Raw genomic sequence first — 13,268 nt, 5'->3', positions numbered from 1 at the left:
TGGACATGACAAAAAGCGTGAAGATGTGCGTCAAGGTTTCTCATGAAGTACATAAGAAAATGCGAGAGTTACTCTACAGTAACTCTCAAAAGAAGAAGCAACGTGAGAGTTTGGGTGAGTCGATACGAGCCCACCTCCGAAAAAGTTTAGGGGACTCTGACGAAGAAATAGACAGAAGTCTCGGTGGATCTTCGGGGTCCTCCGATCCAAGAAGATTGCACCACGTGGTCAAGAAGAGGTTGACCAAAGCCGTCAACCGATTCTTCATTCATAAACAAGTCAAGTCACCATTGATTCCTGAACATGAAGGACATTCACGATTGACGAGACACTCCACCTATAATTACTAATTAGTGTGTTTTATATTTTGTCGTATGCATTGTAATAAATTTATCTTCTACTTATGGTATTTTATGTTGAACTTTATTTTTGTTTGAGTTTGAAGTATGATGAACTATGAAAAATATGTTTAGTTTTGCAAAATATGAAAAATATGTTTATTTTTGTAAATGATTTGTCTGAATATCCATCGGTTTCCTATATTCTTTGTCGATTTCCTCTACGATAAGCGGTTTTATGCTTATACCAATTTTTTTTTTGTCTGAATATCCCTCGATTTCACCTCCGGTAAATGGTTTACCTCCAAAGTTGAAGTCCCGGTACATAACGATAATGGTAAGACGAATCTTGTAAATAGTAAATGGTAACTGAGAAATCTTAATGGAAGGAGTCACATATGAGAAAAATGAGAGTTTTATCTTAAAAAAAGAAAAGAAAATTACAACGAAAATGCGAGATAAAAAATGAAAAATGCGTTATGAAAAAAAGACATAAATATAAAACAGATTAGAAAAATAGGCAATTTAAACATTTAACATTGCTAAATAGTCAATGTTTGATAAATCTTACATAAATAATCATTAATAATGACGTGAACTTATATATAATTATATATAAAGGTGACTAGTTATACAAAATTTATATATGTAAATATATGAAAATAACTATTTATCTAATATTTATTAAATCGTTGCTATTTAGCAATCCCAATATAAAATATATTCCTCTGAAGTCCTTATGCCCAGAATTTTACTTAATCTCGTCGCCTCTAGATCTCCGTCTGCCGTCGTCCGTGGCGAAAAGTGATCTCTGTCCCCGCATCGCAATATAGAATCTGGTCTCTTTGTTCAATCCGCACTGCTTCGAATCACCACCATCTATGCTTGTGTATGTTCTTCACTCTTCAAATTACCAACACAGCTTTTTCGAAGACATTTTGCCTTTTGCATGTTTGATTATTTCAACAACTCAATGATCATTTCCTCATAGTTCAAGACTTCTTCTCTAAGTTTTATGTCAACTCTTTATGCATCCCCACTTGAATTATTCAGCTTAATTAATACCAACTCACGTAATTATTGCAAGGTATTAATAAATAACGTGCTTAGGCTACACATGGTAGCCCTATCAATTATGGCAAGCATATTTTATGTAGCATTTTAAGTGATAAAATCCTTTTGTAGCAAGGATTATTGTCTAGTTCGTTATTTTTCAGACTGTTCATGAATCAAGCAAGTATTTGTTCAGAAAGTTAGGAGTAACTATTTGAATTGTGAAAGTTTGAAGAAATTATTATTATAGACTGAGTTAGACACCAAGTAAATCGTGTATAAGTGTAAAAGTTACTCAATAGAGCTGGGTAGGGAAAAAGAAAAATAATTATGGAGTTAAACATATGACGACTAAATAAAATGAAAATAATTAGAAATCATGAGTGTTAAGTCCTTGTGTTAGTAGTGGGGGTGGGAAGTATGAGCAGTGAGCAGCGGTGTGATGAAGATGGGAATGTGTGGAGTATGACTCACAAGATTGATGAGCCCATGGACCAAGAGGCTTCCAGGCTCAGAAATATGTACAAAGAAAAGGTATTTTAGGACTCCAGTCATTCATTACGCCTTAATCTTTACTAGAATTCATATTATTTATTTTTTGTTTATCAGAAGTTCTCGGCTGCAATGGTTTTGCAACTCGCATTCCAGAGTCTTGGAGTGGTGTATGGAGATTTAGGCACATCGCCTTTGTATGTTTTTTACAACACCTTCCCGGATGGGAAAGTTGAAAAACAAGATTTAATGGGAGCTTTGTCGCTGATCATATATTCGCTCACTCTCATTCCTCTGCTCAAGTATGTCCTGATCGTGTGCAGAGCAAGCGACAATGGGCAAGGTACATCATCATCATCATCTTAATCATCATTATCATTTTAATAAATGAAATGCATTGCCAGGTGGAACATTTGCTATATATTCGTTGCTGTGTCGGCATGCCAACTTGAGGACTATTCCGAATCAAGACCGCACCGATGAGGAGCTAACTACTTATAGTCGCTCTATATTTTCCGATCAATCTTTTGCTGCCTCAACCAAGAGATTGTTAGAGCGCCATGCATTTATGAAGAACACCATGCTTGTTCTTGTCCTTATCGGCTCTTGCATGGTTATCGGGGATGGCATTCTTACTCCAGCTATCTCAGGTACTCATTCCTATTCTGTTCTGCATTTCCTTGGTGCCGACACATGACATGCTCTTTGCTCTTAAAGGAGCTACTTTTATTATAAATAAAATAAATGCTTATAAAGACACGCTCAAAACATATATTACACCAGAGCAGTCTGTAGCCTGGTCAGCCAGATAACAAACCGGGGAGATGAACAGCTGCGGATTAAGACAGCGCAAGGCGGGACATGAACTATATTAGTGGGTCTTGTTATTCTTAAGAAGAACCAAGCAAATCATAAACGAACCCATGAGAGCTCACAGTCTGTTCCATTTTTGCCACTTTTCTCACCAAAAAGCTTTTATTTTTACATGATAAGAGAGAGCCCAATGTAAAATATAGGGCCAAGTTTCATAGTCACCTCTTACTCTTCCAACTCATCCCTTGTCATGTTGACTACAAGAAGATTACTCCATAGGCTAAGTCCAGTTGTAGAAGTCATCAATAATTCTTTTTTGTAATTCGCCCACCTTTTCCGCGGAATTCTACATGCCTACGCATCCGCCTCTGAAGCCCTTAAAATGATGAATAGGATGACAGCTGACAAACACTGAGAATGATAAATTTTCTAGAAGCAGCTTTGGTTACACATTTAATCAAATGACTCTTCATTACCACTATGGTATTACCTTGTGAAGGAGGCGCTTTGTTCTATATAATAAGAATTCGATACACTTTATGATATCGTCTTTTTTGCAGTTTTATCAGCTGTTGGAGGAATCAATGTTGGTCACACCCGGATAAGTAACGGTATCTTCTTTCACCCTTAATACGATTCGTGTATTAAATTTGCTTCAAGTTGTCGATTTTTAATTTGTGTAGAGTTGCTCTATTTATGTGATGCAGATGTAGTTGTGCTTGTTGCGGTTCTTATAATAGCAGTTTTGTTTAGTGTTCAGTATCACGGCATAGATAAAGTTGGGTGGCTTTTTGCACCGATCGTTCTCATGTGGTTTATTCTAATTGGAGGGATTGGCATATACAACATTTGGAAATATGACAGCGGCGTTTTAAAAGCCTTTTCGCCTGTGTATATATACCGCTATTTCAGAAAAGGAAAAAAAGCAGGTTGGACATCTCTTGGAGGCATAATGCTCAGTATAACTGGTAAATTTGTCAGTAATTCGTTTTCCTCTCTTCCAATTTTACGAATTCTGACTAATGACGCGAACTAGTACAGGAACAGAGGCACTTTTTGCAGACTTGTCTCATTTCCCGGTTCTATCAATACAAATTGCATTTACGGCTGTTGTGTTTCCTTGCCTTCTTTTGGCGTATTCTGGTCAAGCGGCGTATCTGATGAAGCATACGGATCACGTAGTTGGTGCCTTTTATCATTCTATTCCAGGTTCGCTGCCAAGATAGATACAATGAGTCACGGTGATGTTGTTGGCTCACGAAGACTTTCTTGTTGTGCAGATTGCATATATTGGCCGGTGTTTGTGATTGCAACGGCAGCGGCGGTGGTTGCCAGCCAGGCCACTATTTCGGCCACCTTTACGTTGATCAAGCAGGCCCTTGCACTTGGCTGTTTCCCGAGAGTCAAAGTCGTACACACATCCAAAAACTTCATCAACCAGATCTACATCCCAGATGTTAATTGGATTTTGATGATTCTTTGCATTGCCGTCACTGCCGGGTTCAAAAATCAAAACCAGATTGGAAATGCCTCCGGTAAGCACTCACTCACAAATTATTAGTTAGTATTATTAGTTATTGTGAAAAGATCTGATCAGTTCAACGCGGATGAATATAACAGGGACGGCAGTGATGATTGTAATGTTGGTGACAACATTGCTGATGATTTTAGTGATGATACTAGTTTGGAGGTGCCACTGGATTCTCGTCCTCATCTTCAGTGTGTTGTCATTGGTGGTCGAGCTGACCTATTTCTCGGCAGTGGTACTGAAGGTCAATCAGGGTGGGTGGGTCCCACTCGTCATCTCTGCACTCTTCTTCTCCATCATGTATATCTGGCACTACGGTACATTGAAACGCTACGAGATTGAAATGCACAGTAAGGTTTCAATGGCATGGATTCTGGGTCTTGGCCCGAGTCTTGGCCTTGTGCGTGTACCTGGAATTGGTCTTGTGTACACAGACCTAGCTAATGGAGTGCCTCGAATTTTCTCTCACTTCATTACTAATCTTCCTGCGATCCATTCCGTTGTAATTTTTGTGTGTGTCAAGTACCTGCCTGTATATACGGTGCCAGAGGAAGAAAGGTTCCTCATGAAACGAATCGGGCCAAAGGAATTCCACATATTCCGGTGTGTTGCGAGATATGGCTACAAAGATCTTCACAAAAAGGACTATGATTTCGAGAAGAAGCTCTTTGACACACTCACTACATTTTGTCGGCTTGATTCACTAATGGAGGGGTGCTCCGATTCGGATGACTATAGCGTGGCTGATCAGCAGATGACGAGCGACAACAATTGTAATAGCACATCTCGGTACACCATGGGTTCTTCAGTTTCGTCGGTTGAGTCGATTGTCCAAGTCGCTTCGCATTCTTCGCAGCAGCGAGCAAGTGAGACGATCGTGTATTCCAATCGGGGGGGTGATGAGCTGGAATTCTTGAGTAGCTGTCGAGACACGGGAGTAGTGCACATTCTGGGGAATACTGTGATCAGAGCAAGGAGGGACTCCAATTTCTTGAAGAAGATAGCTGTTGATTACGCATTTGCTTTCCTTAAGAAAGTTTGCAGGGATACCAGTTCCATGTTAAATGTGCCTCATGAAAGTCTTTTGAATGTTGGTCAGGTTTTCTATGTTTAATCCCCCTTTTTAACTTTTCTTTCCATGACAGTCCTTTAAATGCATGGTTATAAGATGCGACCACACAATATATTTATGTTTTTGTCCTTCTGTTTTTCGAAGAGGCTCCAGAATAAGTCAACGGATGGAATTATAGTAATGAAGAAATAAGTTCATCCTAGTGGAGTTGTAAAAGGTAGCAATAAATTGCTGACCGGAACCGCATTACATGTAACTATTATTTATTATTAAACAAACCTTTGTCAGTGGGAAAAAAAATTATGTACATATACAAAGACAATTCAGCAAAAGACGTATGGGTTTTTTGGTGCAAAAGGGTGTTGAAATACAACCCTATGGCAAGATTACAACAAATGAGGGGTCTAAGATTTATTCTGCACGTTGCGTTGAACAAGAGAGAGAGAACATTCATACAGAGAAAATTTGACCAACATTGAGTAGGCTCTCATGAGGGACGTTGAAGATGACACTGTTCTCTCTGCATACCTTGCGGAGAAAAGCATAAACGTAATCAACGGCTATCTTCTTATAGAACCTGGAGTCTCTCCTCGCCCGTATAATTGTGTTCCCCATAATGTGAACCACCCCTGCGTCTCTGCAACTGCCCAGAAACTCTATCTCATCCACCTCTGTTGCCTGACCGGACGACCCCACTGTGTTCCCATTCGCTTGTATCTCTGACGCCGACTTGCCAGCTGGCACGATTGAATCCACCGACGACATCGTCATGTCTACGCTCGAAGCTGTGTTGCCGTTGCTGTTCATGCCGCGTGTTTGTTGCCCATAAACACTGTATTCGTCCGAGTCCGAGCAACTTTCCATCATCGCCTCCAACCTCACAAACACGAAAAGACTATCGAACAGTTTCTTCTCGAAGTCGTAATCCTTTTTGTGGAGGTCTCGGTACCCGTACCTGGCCACACACCGGAACATGTGGAAGTTCTTGGGCCCGATTCGTTTGACGAGGAACCTCTCTTCCTCCGGAACCGTGTACACGGGGAGATACTTGACACACACAAACACGACGACCGAGTGGATGGCCGGTAAGTTGGTTATGAAATGGGAGAATATGTGCGGAACTCCACTGGCCAGTTCGGTGTAAACGAGGCCTATACCGGGGACCCGAACGAGGCCCAGACTGGGACCGAGCCCAAGGATCCAGGCCATCGAGACTTTGCTGTGCATCTCGAATTCGTAGCGCTTCACGGTGCCGTAGTGCCAGACGTACATGATGAGAAGGAAGGCCGCTGCAATGACGAGCGGGACCCACCCCCCCTGATCCACTTTGAAAAGAACGGCCGAGAAGTAAGTGCCTTCGACGAGTAACGACAGACCGGTGAAGAGCACCACAAGGAGCCAGTGACAACGCCAAACCAGGATCATGATTAGCGTCATAAGCAGAGTGGTGACCAGCATTACTATCACAACCGCTGTACCTGTTATAGCATGAAATAATAAAATCTTCTTTCTCAAGAACAGTTATCGGAAAGAAGAAGAAGAAGAAGAAGAAGAAGAAGAAGAAGAAGAAGAAGAAGAAGAAAAAGAAGAAGAAGAAGAAGAAGAAGAAGAAGAGGTGTCAGCCTTTTACCGTACGCATTTCCTATTTGGTTTTGGTTTTTGAAGCCGGCGGTGACAGCGATGCAGAGAACCATGAGGATCCAATTGATGTCGGGAACGTAAATCTGGCCAAGAAAGTTCTTGGACGTGTGCACAACTTTGACTCTTGGGAAACACCCGTGTGCGAGTGCCTGCTTTATTATTGAAAACGTTGCCGATATCGTCGCCTGACTTGCTACCACAGCGGCCGCGGTGGCCACCAGAAATACAGGCCAGTATATGGTCACTGCAACGATTCACACAATCAGCTATGATGTATCTGAACGTAAATAATTAGAGAGTGTGTGAGACTTAAGAGTGCCAACCTGGAATAGAGTAATAAAAGGCATCAACTACGTGCTCATGGTGATGCATAAGGTATGCAGCTTGTCCAGTGTAGGCTAAGAGAAGGCAGGGGAACACAACGACGATGAAAGCAATCTGAACAGCTAAGACTGGGAAATGGGAGAGGTCCGCAAAGAGAGCCTCTGTCCCTGAAACAGGATGGGAGAGTGAATAAAGAAGCAAAAGAAGTGTTGGTCCTTTCAAATAAATAAAAGAAAAGGGGCTGACCGGTAATGCTGAGCATGACGCCGCCGAGGGAAGTCCATCCGCTTTTTCCGTTGCGTTTGAAGTAGCGATAGATGTAGAGAGGGGAGAAGGCTTTGAGAACAGAGTGGTCGTATTTCCAGATATTGTACAAGCCGATGCCGCCGATGAGCAGAAACCAGAGAAAGACGATTGGAGCAAAGAGCCAGCCCACTCTGTCGGTGCCGTAGTGTTGCATGCTGAAGAGGCCGACGAGTATGAGGGCTGCCACGAGAATGACGATGTCCGGGTTCATGCTGGGTCCCCTCACTTTAATCCCTCCGACGGCCGACAAGACTGCAACGGAACGGGAATGAGTGATGAGAGGAACAGTAAAGCTGAGTGTGATGTGAGTAGTACCGGAGATGGCAGGGGTGAGGATGCCGTCGCCGATGACCATGCAAGTGCCGACGAGGACGAGAAGGAGAAGGGATGTCTTGTGGGCCTCCAGCCACTGCTTGACGTTGGCCGCGTACGAGTGCTCCCGCAGTGTCGACCGGCTGTACGTCGTCAGCTCCTCGTCCGTGCGGTGTTGGTTCGGAATGATTTTGACGCCAGCGTGGCGGCACAGCAGGGCATACAGGGCCAGAGTGCCGCCTTTGTTTGTTGTATGTAATGTATACACAATCACAATCATAATCACAATCACAATCCTTGGTGGGAGAAAGAGGGAGGAATTCTTGTGGTTGTACCTTGGCCGTTGTCGTTGGCCTTGCAGACCACGAGCACGTACTTGAGGAGAGGGATGAGAGTGAGAGAGTAAATGATGAGAGAGAGAGCCCCAATCACGTCCTCCGGATCTCTCACCTCGTTGGGGAACGTGTTGTAGAACACGTACAGCGGTGATGTCCCCAAATCCCCGAACACCACCCCCAGGCTCTGGAACGCCAACCGGAGCAGCACAAGCACAGAGAATTTCTACCCACCACCACACAGACAACTCAATCTCGCTGATTCACATATCAATTAAACTCAATCACCTTTACCTTCTCTCTGTACATGTTTCTGAGCGTGGAAGCTTCCTCCTCCATCGGCTGATCCAGCTTCTGATCCAACTCCCACATACTTCCTCTTCCCTCTCCATCTTCCTCTTCAACGCTCGAACCCATCTTTTGGCGATGATGATACAGAGATGATGATGATGATGCTGCTGTCGACGACGACGACTCTCCTCCCCCTTTATTACACAGACAGACTAATCGTATTAAATAATAATACGAATGAGACAAAGACACAGCAAATGATTTCGTCGCACATCTCTAAATTCTCTTAAATGCCCTCCCCCCACTCCCATATTCACCTCACCACTACCACTCTGACACATCACCACTTACGGCGCAATTCCACATTCTAAATAATGGAAGAGAGTTGAAAAGGGGGAACTCGAAAAACTCAAGCTCAATGCACCATTAAATTTGAAAATCAAGCCGCATTTTGATTTCTTTAAAAAATTCAAACATTTTGGACTTTTGAATTGTCCAAATTACCCTAAAATTAAATTAATTTTTTTATTTCTCTTTTCTCCTTTTCTACTTTACGCTCTTCTTCGTACTTCTTCACGCACGAAAATAAGAGATCCACACCATTCACTCACGAACAGCGTCAGGTCGAACCCATGCCATCCATCGTTGTACACCATTCTTCGCCACACGTCATTGTTTTGTCTCTATCGTCCTCAAAACTCAAGTTTGAACTTATCGGGCCTCCTGTTTTGCTGGGCACTTGAGAAAAGAAAAATGAGTAAGTTTCAATCACTTACACGTTTTAATTTTATAAGAAAATAGTTTATTTTTTGGAATCCACAAATTTGTGTTTGTCAATTTTTTTTCAGAAAAAACTTCAAAGTTTCGATCCGTAACATCGAAGATTTTAGTATTAATATCAAATATTTCGAACTTTTAACTTTGTAATAGTTGTAAACATTTCAAATATTTTAAACTTAATATCTTATAATTTTGAACTTTTGAATATCATTTCGAACTTGTATTCTGTCTTGCGCGAATGTGACATTTTTTTTATAAAACTTTTATTTTCCAACTTCTTAACAAGTTAAAGCATTATACGTTAATGTATGTTGTTTATTGGGAAATTGACACATATATACCTTGTGTTTAAGTGAAATGTCGAGTTTAACCTTTGGTTTTCAAAAATGTCGAGTTCATATCATTTGTTTAACTAAAATGACGAAATTATACCCTAAAATAGACAACAGTGCCACAAATCTTCTTTTTATTGAATTTTTATTGACTTTTCATTGACGTTGGCGATAATATTTATTTGTAAACACTGATCATCTTTATCCTTTCGTGCCATATATGTAATTTATTTAAAAACTAAAAATAAACAACAGTCTCTTAATCGTGAAGAACACATAATGAGGTAAATGAATAAAAATCGACAGTTGATAGTCATCAAAATCACAGATTCGAATAGAAAATCTTGGATTCAGAGTTGTAATTCGAACACGGAATTGTTGTCAATGGTGTACTATTTGATGAGATTCTGAAGAGTTAGGTTGTGTTTCAGTTGGGGTAAGAACAGTTCTTACAGATGAGGTAGAAGCTTCCTCACCCAACTTTTCTTCAAGCACAATTTTGCTTCTAGGTTTTGCATCTTTCATAAAATCCTCCTCAAGGAAACGAGCATTCGTGCTAACGAAAGTCTTATCGTCCTCGGGACTATAAGCACGGGGAAAAATACTAAAGATTTAAAAGACCCAGTTTTTATATTCCAAGGTAATTCGACTAATAGTCACAGTCCGTTTCACTCTGGTGAAAATGAGAACCATCTCAGATTAGTGAACAATCACAGTACATGTACCTTCATAACTATGCTCACTAACTACCATTTTAATAGGAATCGTTGGCCATGTTGTCGCTGTTTTTCGGACAACTATTTAGGAGCCCAAAGTGGTTAGACCCAAGGCCAGACCAAGTGGTCTCACTTCGGCTCGAGCGTGTCGGGCTTGGTATCCCAAGTCGTCCCTTAGCTGTTGGTGGTGTTAATCTCGTCCAGGCACCTGAAAAGCAAGTAGAAAGAGGTGTGAACTACAAAGGGGAAACAGTGGGGGTGCCTCTGTTTACCTCTTCGACGCTCAACATTAGTAGGATTGAGGTGGATATAGAGGGTTTAAGTGTTTAGAGGCCGAGACTTGAGAGAAACGAGCGAGGTACGAGTTCGACATCGTTTCAGTACTCAAGAATGGATTACCTGGACCTGGGGAGGGACCCCAATATTTATAAGCGACCAAGGGGTATTTTGGGCATCCCCTTGGCCGAGGGCCGACTCTGGGTCGGCCTTGGAGACAATGGCCGGCTCTGGGTCGGCCTTGGAGGCAATGGCCGGCTCTGGGTCGGCCTTGGAGGCAATGGCCGGCTCTGGGTCGGCCTTGGAGGCAATGGCCGGCTCTGGGTCGGCCTTGGAGGCAATGGCCGACTCTGGGTCGGCCTTGGAGGCAATGGCCGGCTCTGGGTCGGCCTTGGAGGCACTGGCCGACTCTGGGTCGGCCTTGGAGGCACTGGCCGGCTCTGGGTCGGCCTTGGAGGCAATGGCCGACTCTGGGTCGGCCTTGGAGACGAGGGCCGGCTCTGAGGCGGCCTTGGAGACGCGGAGGCCGAGCTGAGGCCGAGCTAAGGAGGCCGAGCTGAGGTCGAGCTGAGGCCGAGCTAAGGAGGCCGGGCTGAGGCCGAGCTCGTCAGGCCGAGCTGAGGTCGAGCTGAGGCCGAGCTGAGGAGGCCGGGCTGAGGCCGAGCTGAGGTCGAGCTGAGGCCGAGCTAAGGAGGCCGGGCTGAGGCCGAGCTAAGGAGGCCGAGCTGAGGCCGAGCTAAGGAGGCCGAGCTGAGGCCGAGCTGAGGTCGAGCTGAGGCCGAGCTAAGGAGGACGAGCTGAGGTCGAGATGAGGCCGAGCTGAGGAGGCCGGGCTGAGGCCGAGCTAATCAGGCCGAGGTCGGCCAAGGAGTTGGAGGCCGAGCTCATGAGACCGGAGGTCGGCCATGGAGCTGGAGGCCGAGCTCATGAGCTCGGAGGTCGGCCATGGGTCGGGGGAGTCCCGGGGGGATCGCTATCGCGACCGTCGCTGCTCTACCGGGCCGAGACAGACCGGTAACATTAGCCCCCCGAGTTTTCGGTCGAGCGCAGGTCGAGTGGAAACTCAAAATCTACGCTTCCGTGCGGATGCGGGATGAACGCTCTAGGGTTTGCGAGCATGCCGTAGAAGGGCTTTCGATGCGTCGCGGGGGACCGCCTTTGGTGCGCCGCGAGGGACGGCTTTTGTTACGGGTTGATCGTGCGTGGCTTATTTTCTTGACCTACCAATGAAGGCGTGATCGATTAGCACGACTTTATTGTGCGTGACTTATTTTCTCGACCTACCAGTGAAGGCGTGATCGATTTGCACGGCTTGGGCCTCGGGGGGCGTTGGTGTCACGTTTGTGTGACCGGGCTTTCCACGTGTTGGAATCGATCTAGGGTTTAAGAAAATAATTAACGCTTCGGTAAGCGGCGGAATTTTAAAAATTTTCTTTTACAAGTAAAACAGTTTTTACTAACCTAGACAAGTGCAAGTACATGTAATTAAAAACCAATATGAGCTAAGAATTTACTAACCTTTCTTGAAGCTTGAACTTTGGAGAAGCTTTCGGAAAGTTTGCAACGCTCGTCTCCCCTCGCAGCACGTCTCTCTTTCTTTCCTCGGCACCTCGAGCAACCACGAAAGTTTCTATCACTAAATCACTCGAAAAGAAGGAATCAGTGAGTGGGCACTTTTAAACGCTACGACTTGAGAACGAGTCTCGAAGTCGCAGAGCTAAACACTAGGTCGAGTGAGGACCTAGGTGCCAAAACAAGAAAAATCGAAAATAAAATAGAAAGAGAGAGAGAGAGGATTTCGGCCACCACAAGGTCTAGAGAGAGAAGCTCTCAATCTCTAACTTATGTGGAATGAATAAAATGAGGGGAATGAGGGTCCTATTTATAGGAGAAGGGTTGGCCTTGGAAAGAAGTAGTTTCCTCTTATTTTCCAAGCCTTTATTTGTCTTGGTCGAAATTCCCATTGCCTTGAATAGGAAATTTGTTTCCTCTTTTTCTTTTGGCAAGTATCTTCATACATTAATGCACAAAAGGAACTCTCTTTCTCTTTGGGTAGTGGGCGCCTATTATGCTTTAGAAAGGCCTTCTAGAAGCTTTTCCATTTGTTCATGACAACATGAAAAAGGCCCATTAAGAATTTTCAATAAAATTCTTATGAAATGAAATTAATTCACAAGGCCCAATGATCAAGTCATGGCCGAGTGACATTAAGTCATCAAATGAACTTGTCAAAAAATTTATTGACATTCATTTCATCCTTTGTCTCAAAAGACAAAAATACCCTTTTAACTATTTTCGTTCTTGTTTTGACTTAGCTTCCAGTTTAACTATTCCTATCGATGTGATTCGTGACAGTGACCTCATGGACCCAAATGAACAAAGCTTGAGCTAAACACTTGGACTCAAAAGTTCACAAACCTTTTCCAAGTTTAGCTTAATGCCAACTGACTCCACTAAAGAGCTGACACTGAAAATCTCTCGGTTCAAATGAATTTATTTTCTACTCAAGAATTCGACCTAATTATGATGAGCGGATCCACTGAATATTATCTATGCTACCCTTCATGAATGTCATCAGCTAGTCGGGATTTACTAAATTACCATTTTACCCTTCTACCTGTTATTTCCTCAACTCCTTTGTCGCTTGTGAATAAGTTAG

The 13,268-nt window shown here is 43.3% G+C and overlaps 2 protein-coding genes across 4 annotated transcripts; one reads left to right on the top strand and one right to left on the bottom strand.

Moving 5' to 3' along the window:
* Positions 1-1,070: 1,070 nt before the first annotated feature.
* On the top strand, positions 1,071-5,424 carry LOC149384616 (potassium transporter 10-like). Of its 2 annotated transcripts, none has more exons than XM_089627142.1 (9): positions 1,071-1,227; positions 1,798-1,925; positions 2,001-2,226; positions 2,288-2,533; positions 3,257-3,307; positions 3,404-3,664; positions 3,738-3,905; positions 3,977-4,231; positions 4,317-5,424. In XM_089627142.1, the coding sequence occupies exons 2-9, from the start codon at positions 1,812-1,814 to the stop codon at positions 5,336-5,338; spliced, it is 2,343 nt and encodes a 780-aa protein (XP_089483268.1). In that variant the 5' UTR covers positions 1,071-1,227; positions 1,798-1,811; the 3' UTR covers positions 5,339-5,424. The 2 variants fall into 2 exon arrangements, with proteins under 2 accessions (XP_089483268.1, XP_089483269.1); XM_089627143.1 differs by having other exon boundaries at positions 1,795-1,925.
* A 118-nt stretch (positions 5,425-5,542) lies between these two features.
* LOC149384615 (potassium transporter 11-like) lies at positions 5,543-8,805 on the bottom strand. 2 transcript variants are annotated; one of them, XM_089627141.1, is made up of 7 exons: positions 8,509-8,801; positions 8,215-8,440; positions 7,883-8,119; positions 7,508-7,819; positions 7,261-7,428; positions 6,927-7,181; positions 5,543-6,774 (listed from the first exon to the last, which is right to left on the bottom strand). In XM_089627141.1, the coding sequence occupies exons 1-7, from the start codon at positions 8,629-8,631 to the stop codon at positions 5,747-5,749; spliced, it is 2,349 nt and encodes a 782-aa protein (XP_089483267.1). In that variant the 5' UTR covers positions 8,632-8,801; the 3' UTR covers positions 5,543-5,746. The 2 variants fall into 2 exon arrangements, with proteins under 2 accessions (XP_089483267.1, XP_089483266.1); XM_089627140.1 differs by having other exon boundaries at positions 7,508-8,119; positions 8,509-8,805.
* Between the last annotated feature and the right edge of the window lie 4,463 nt (positions 8,806-13,268).

This window comes from Urtica dioica, chromosome 9 (assembly GCF_054948205.1).
Source record: "Urtica dioica subsp. dioica isolate 48M chromosome 9, U.dioica_male_clone48M_v1_H2, whole genome shotgun sequence".
Lineage (NCBI taxonomy): Eukaryota > Viridiplantae > Streptophyta > Magnoliopsida > Rosales > Urticaceae > Urtica > Urtica dioica.
Note: the sequence above shows the minus strand (reverse complement) of the source record. Positions and strands in the feature narration are given on the sequence as shown.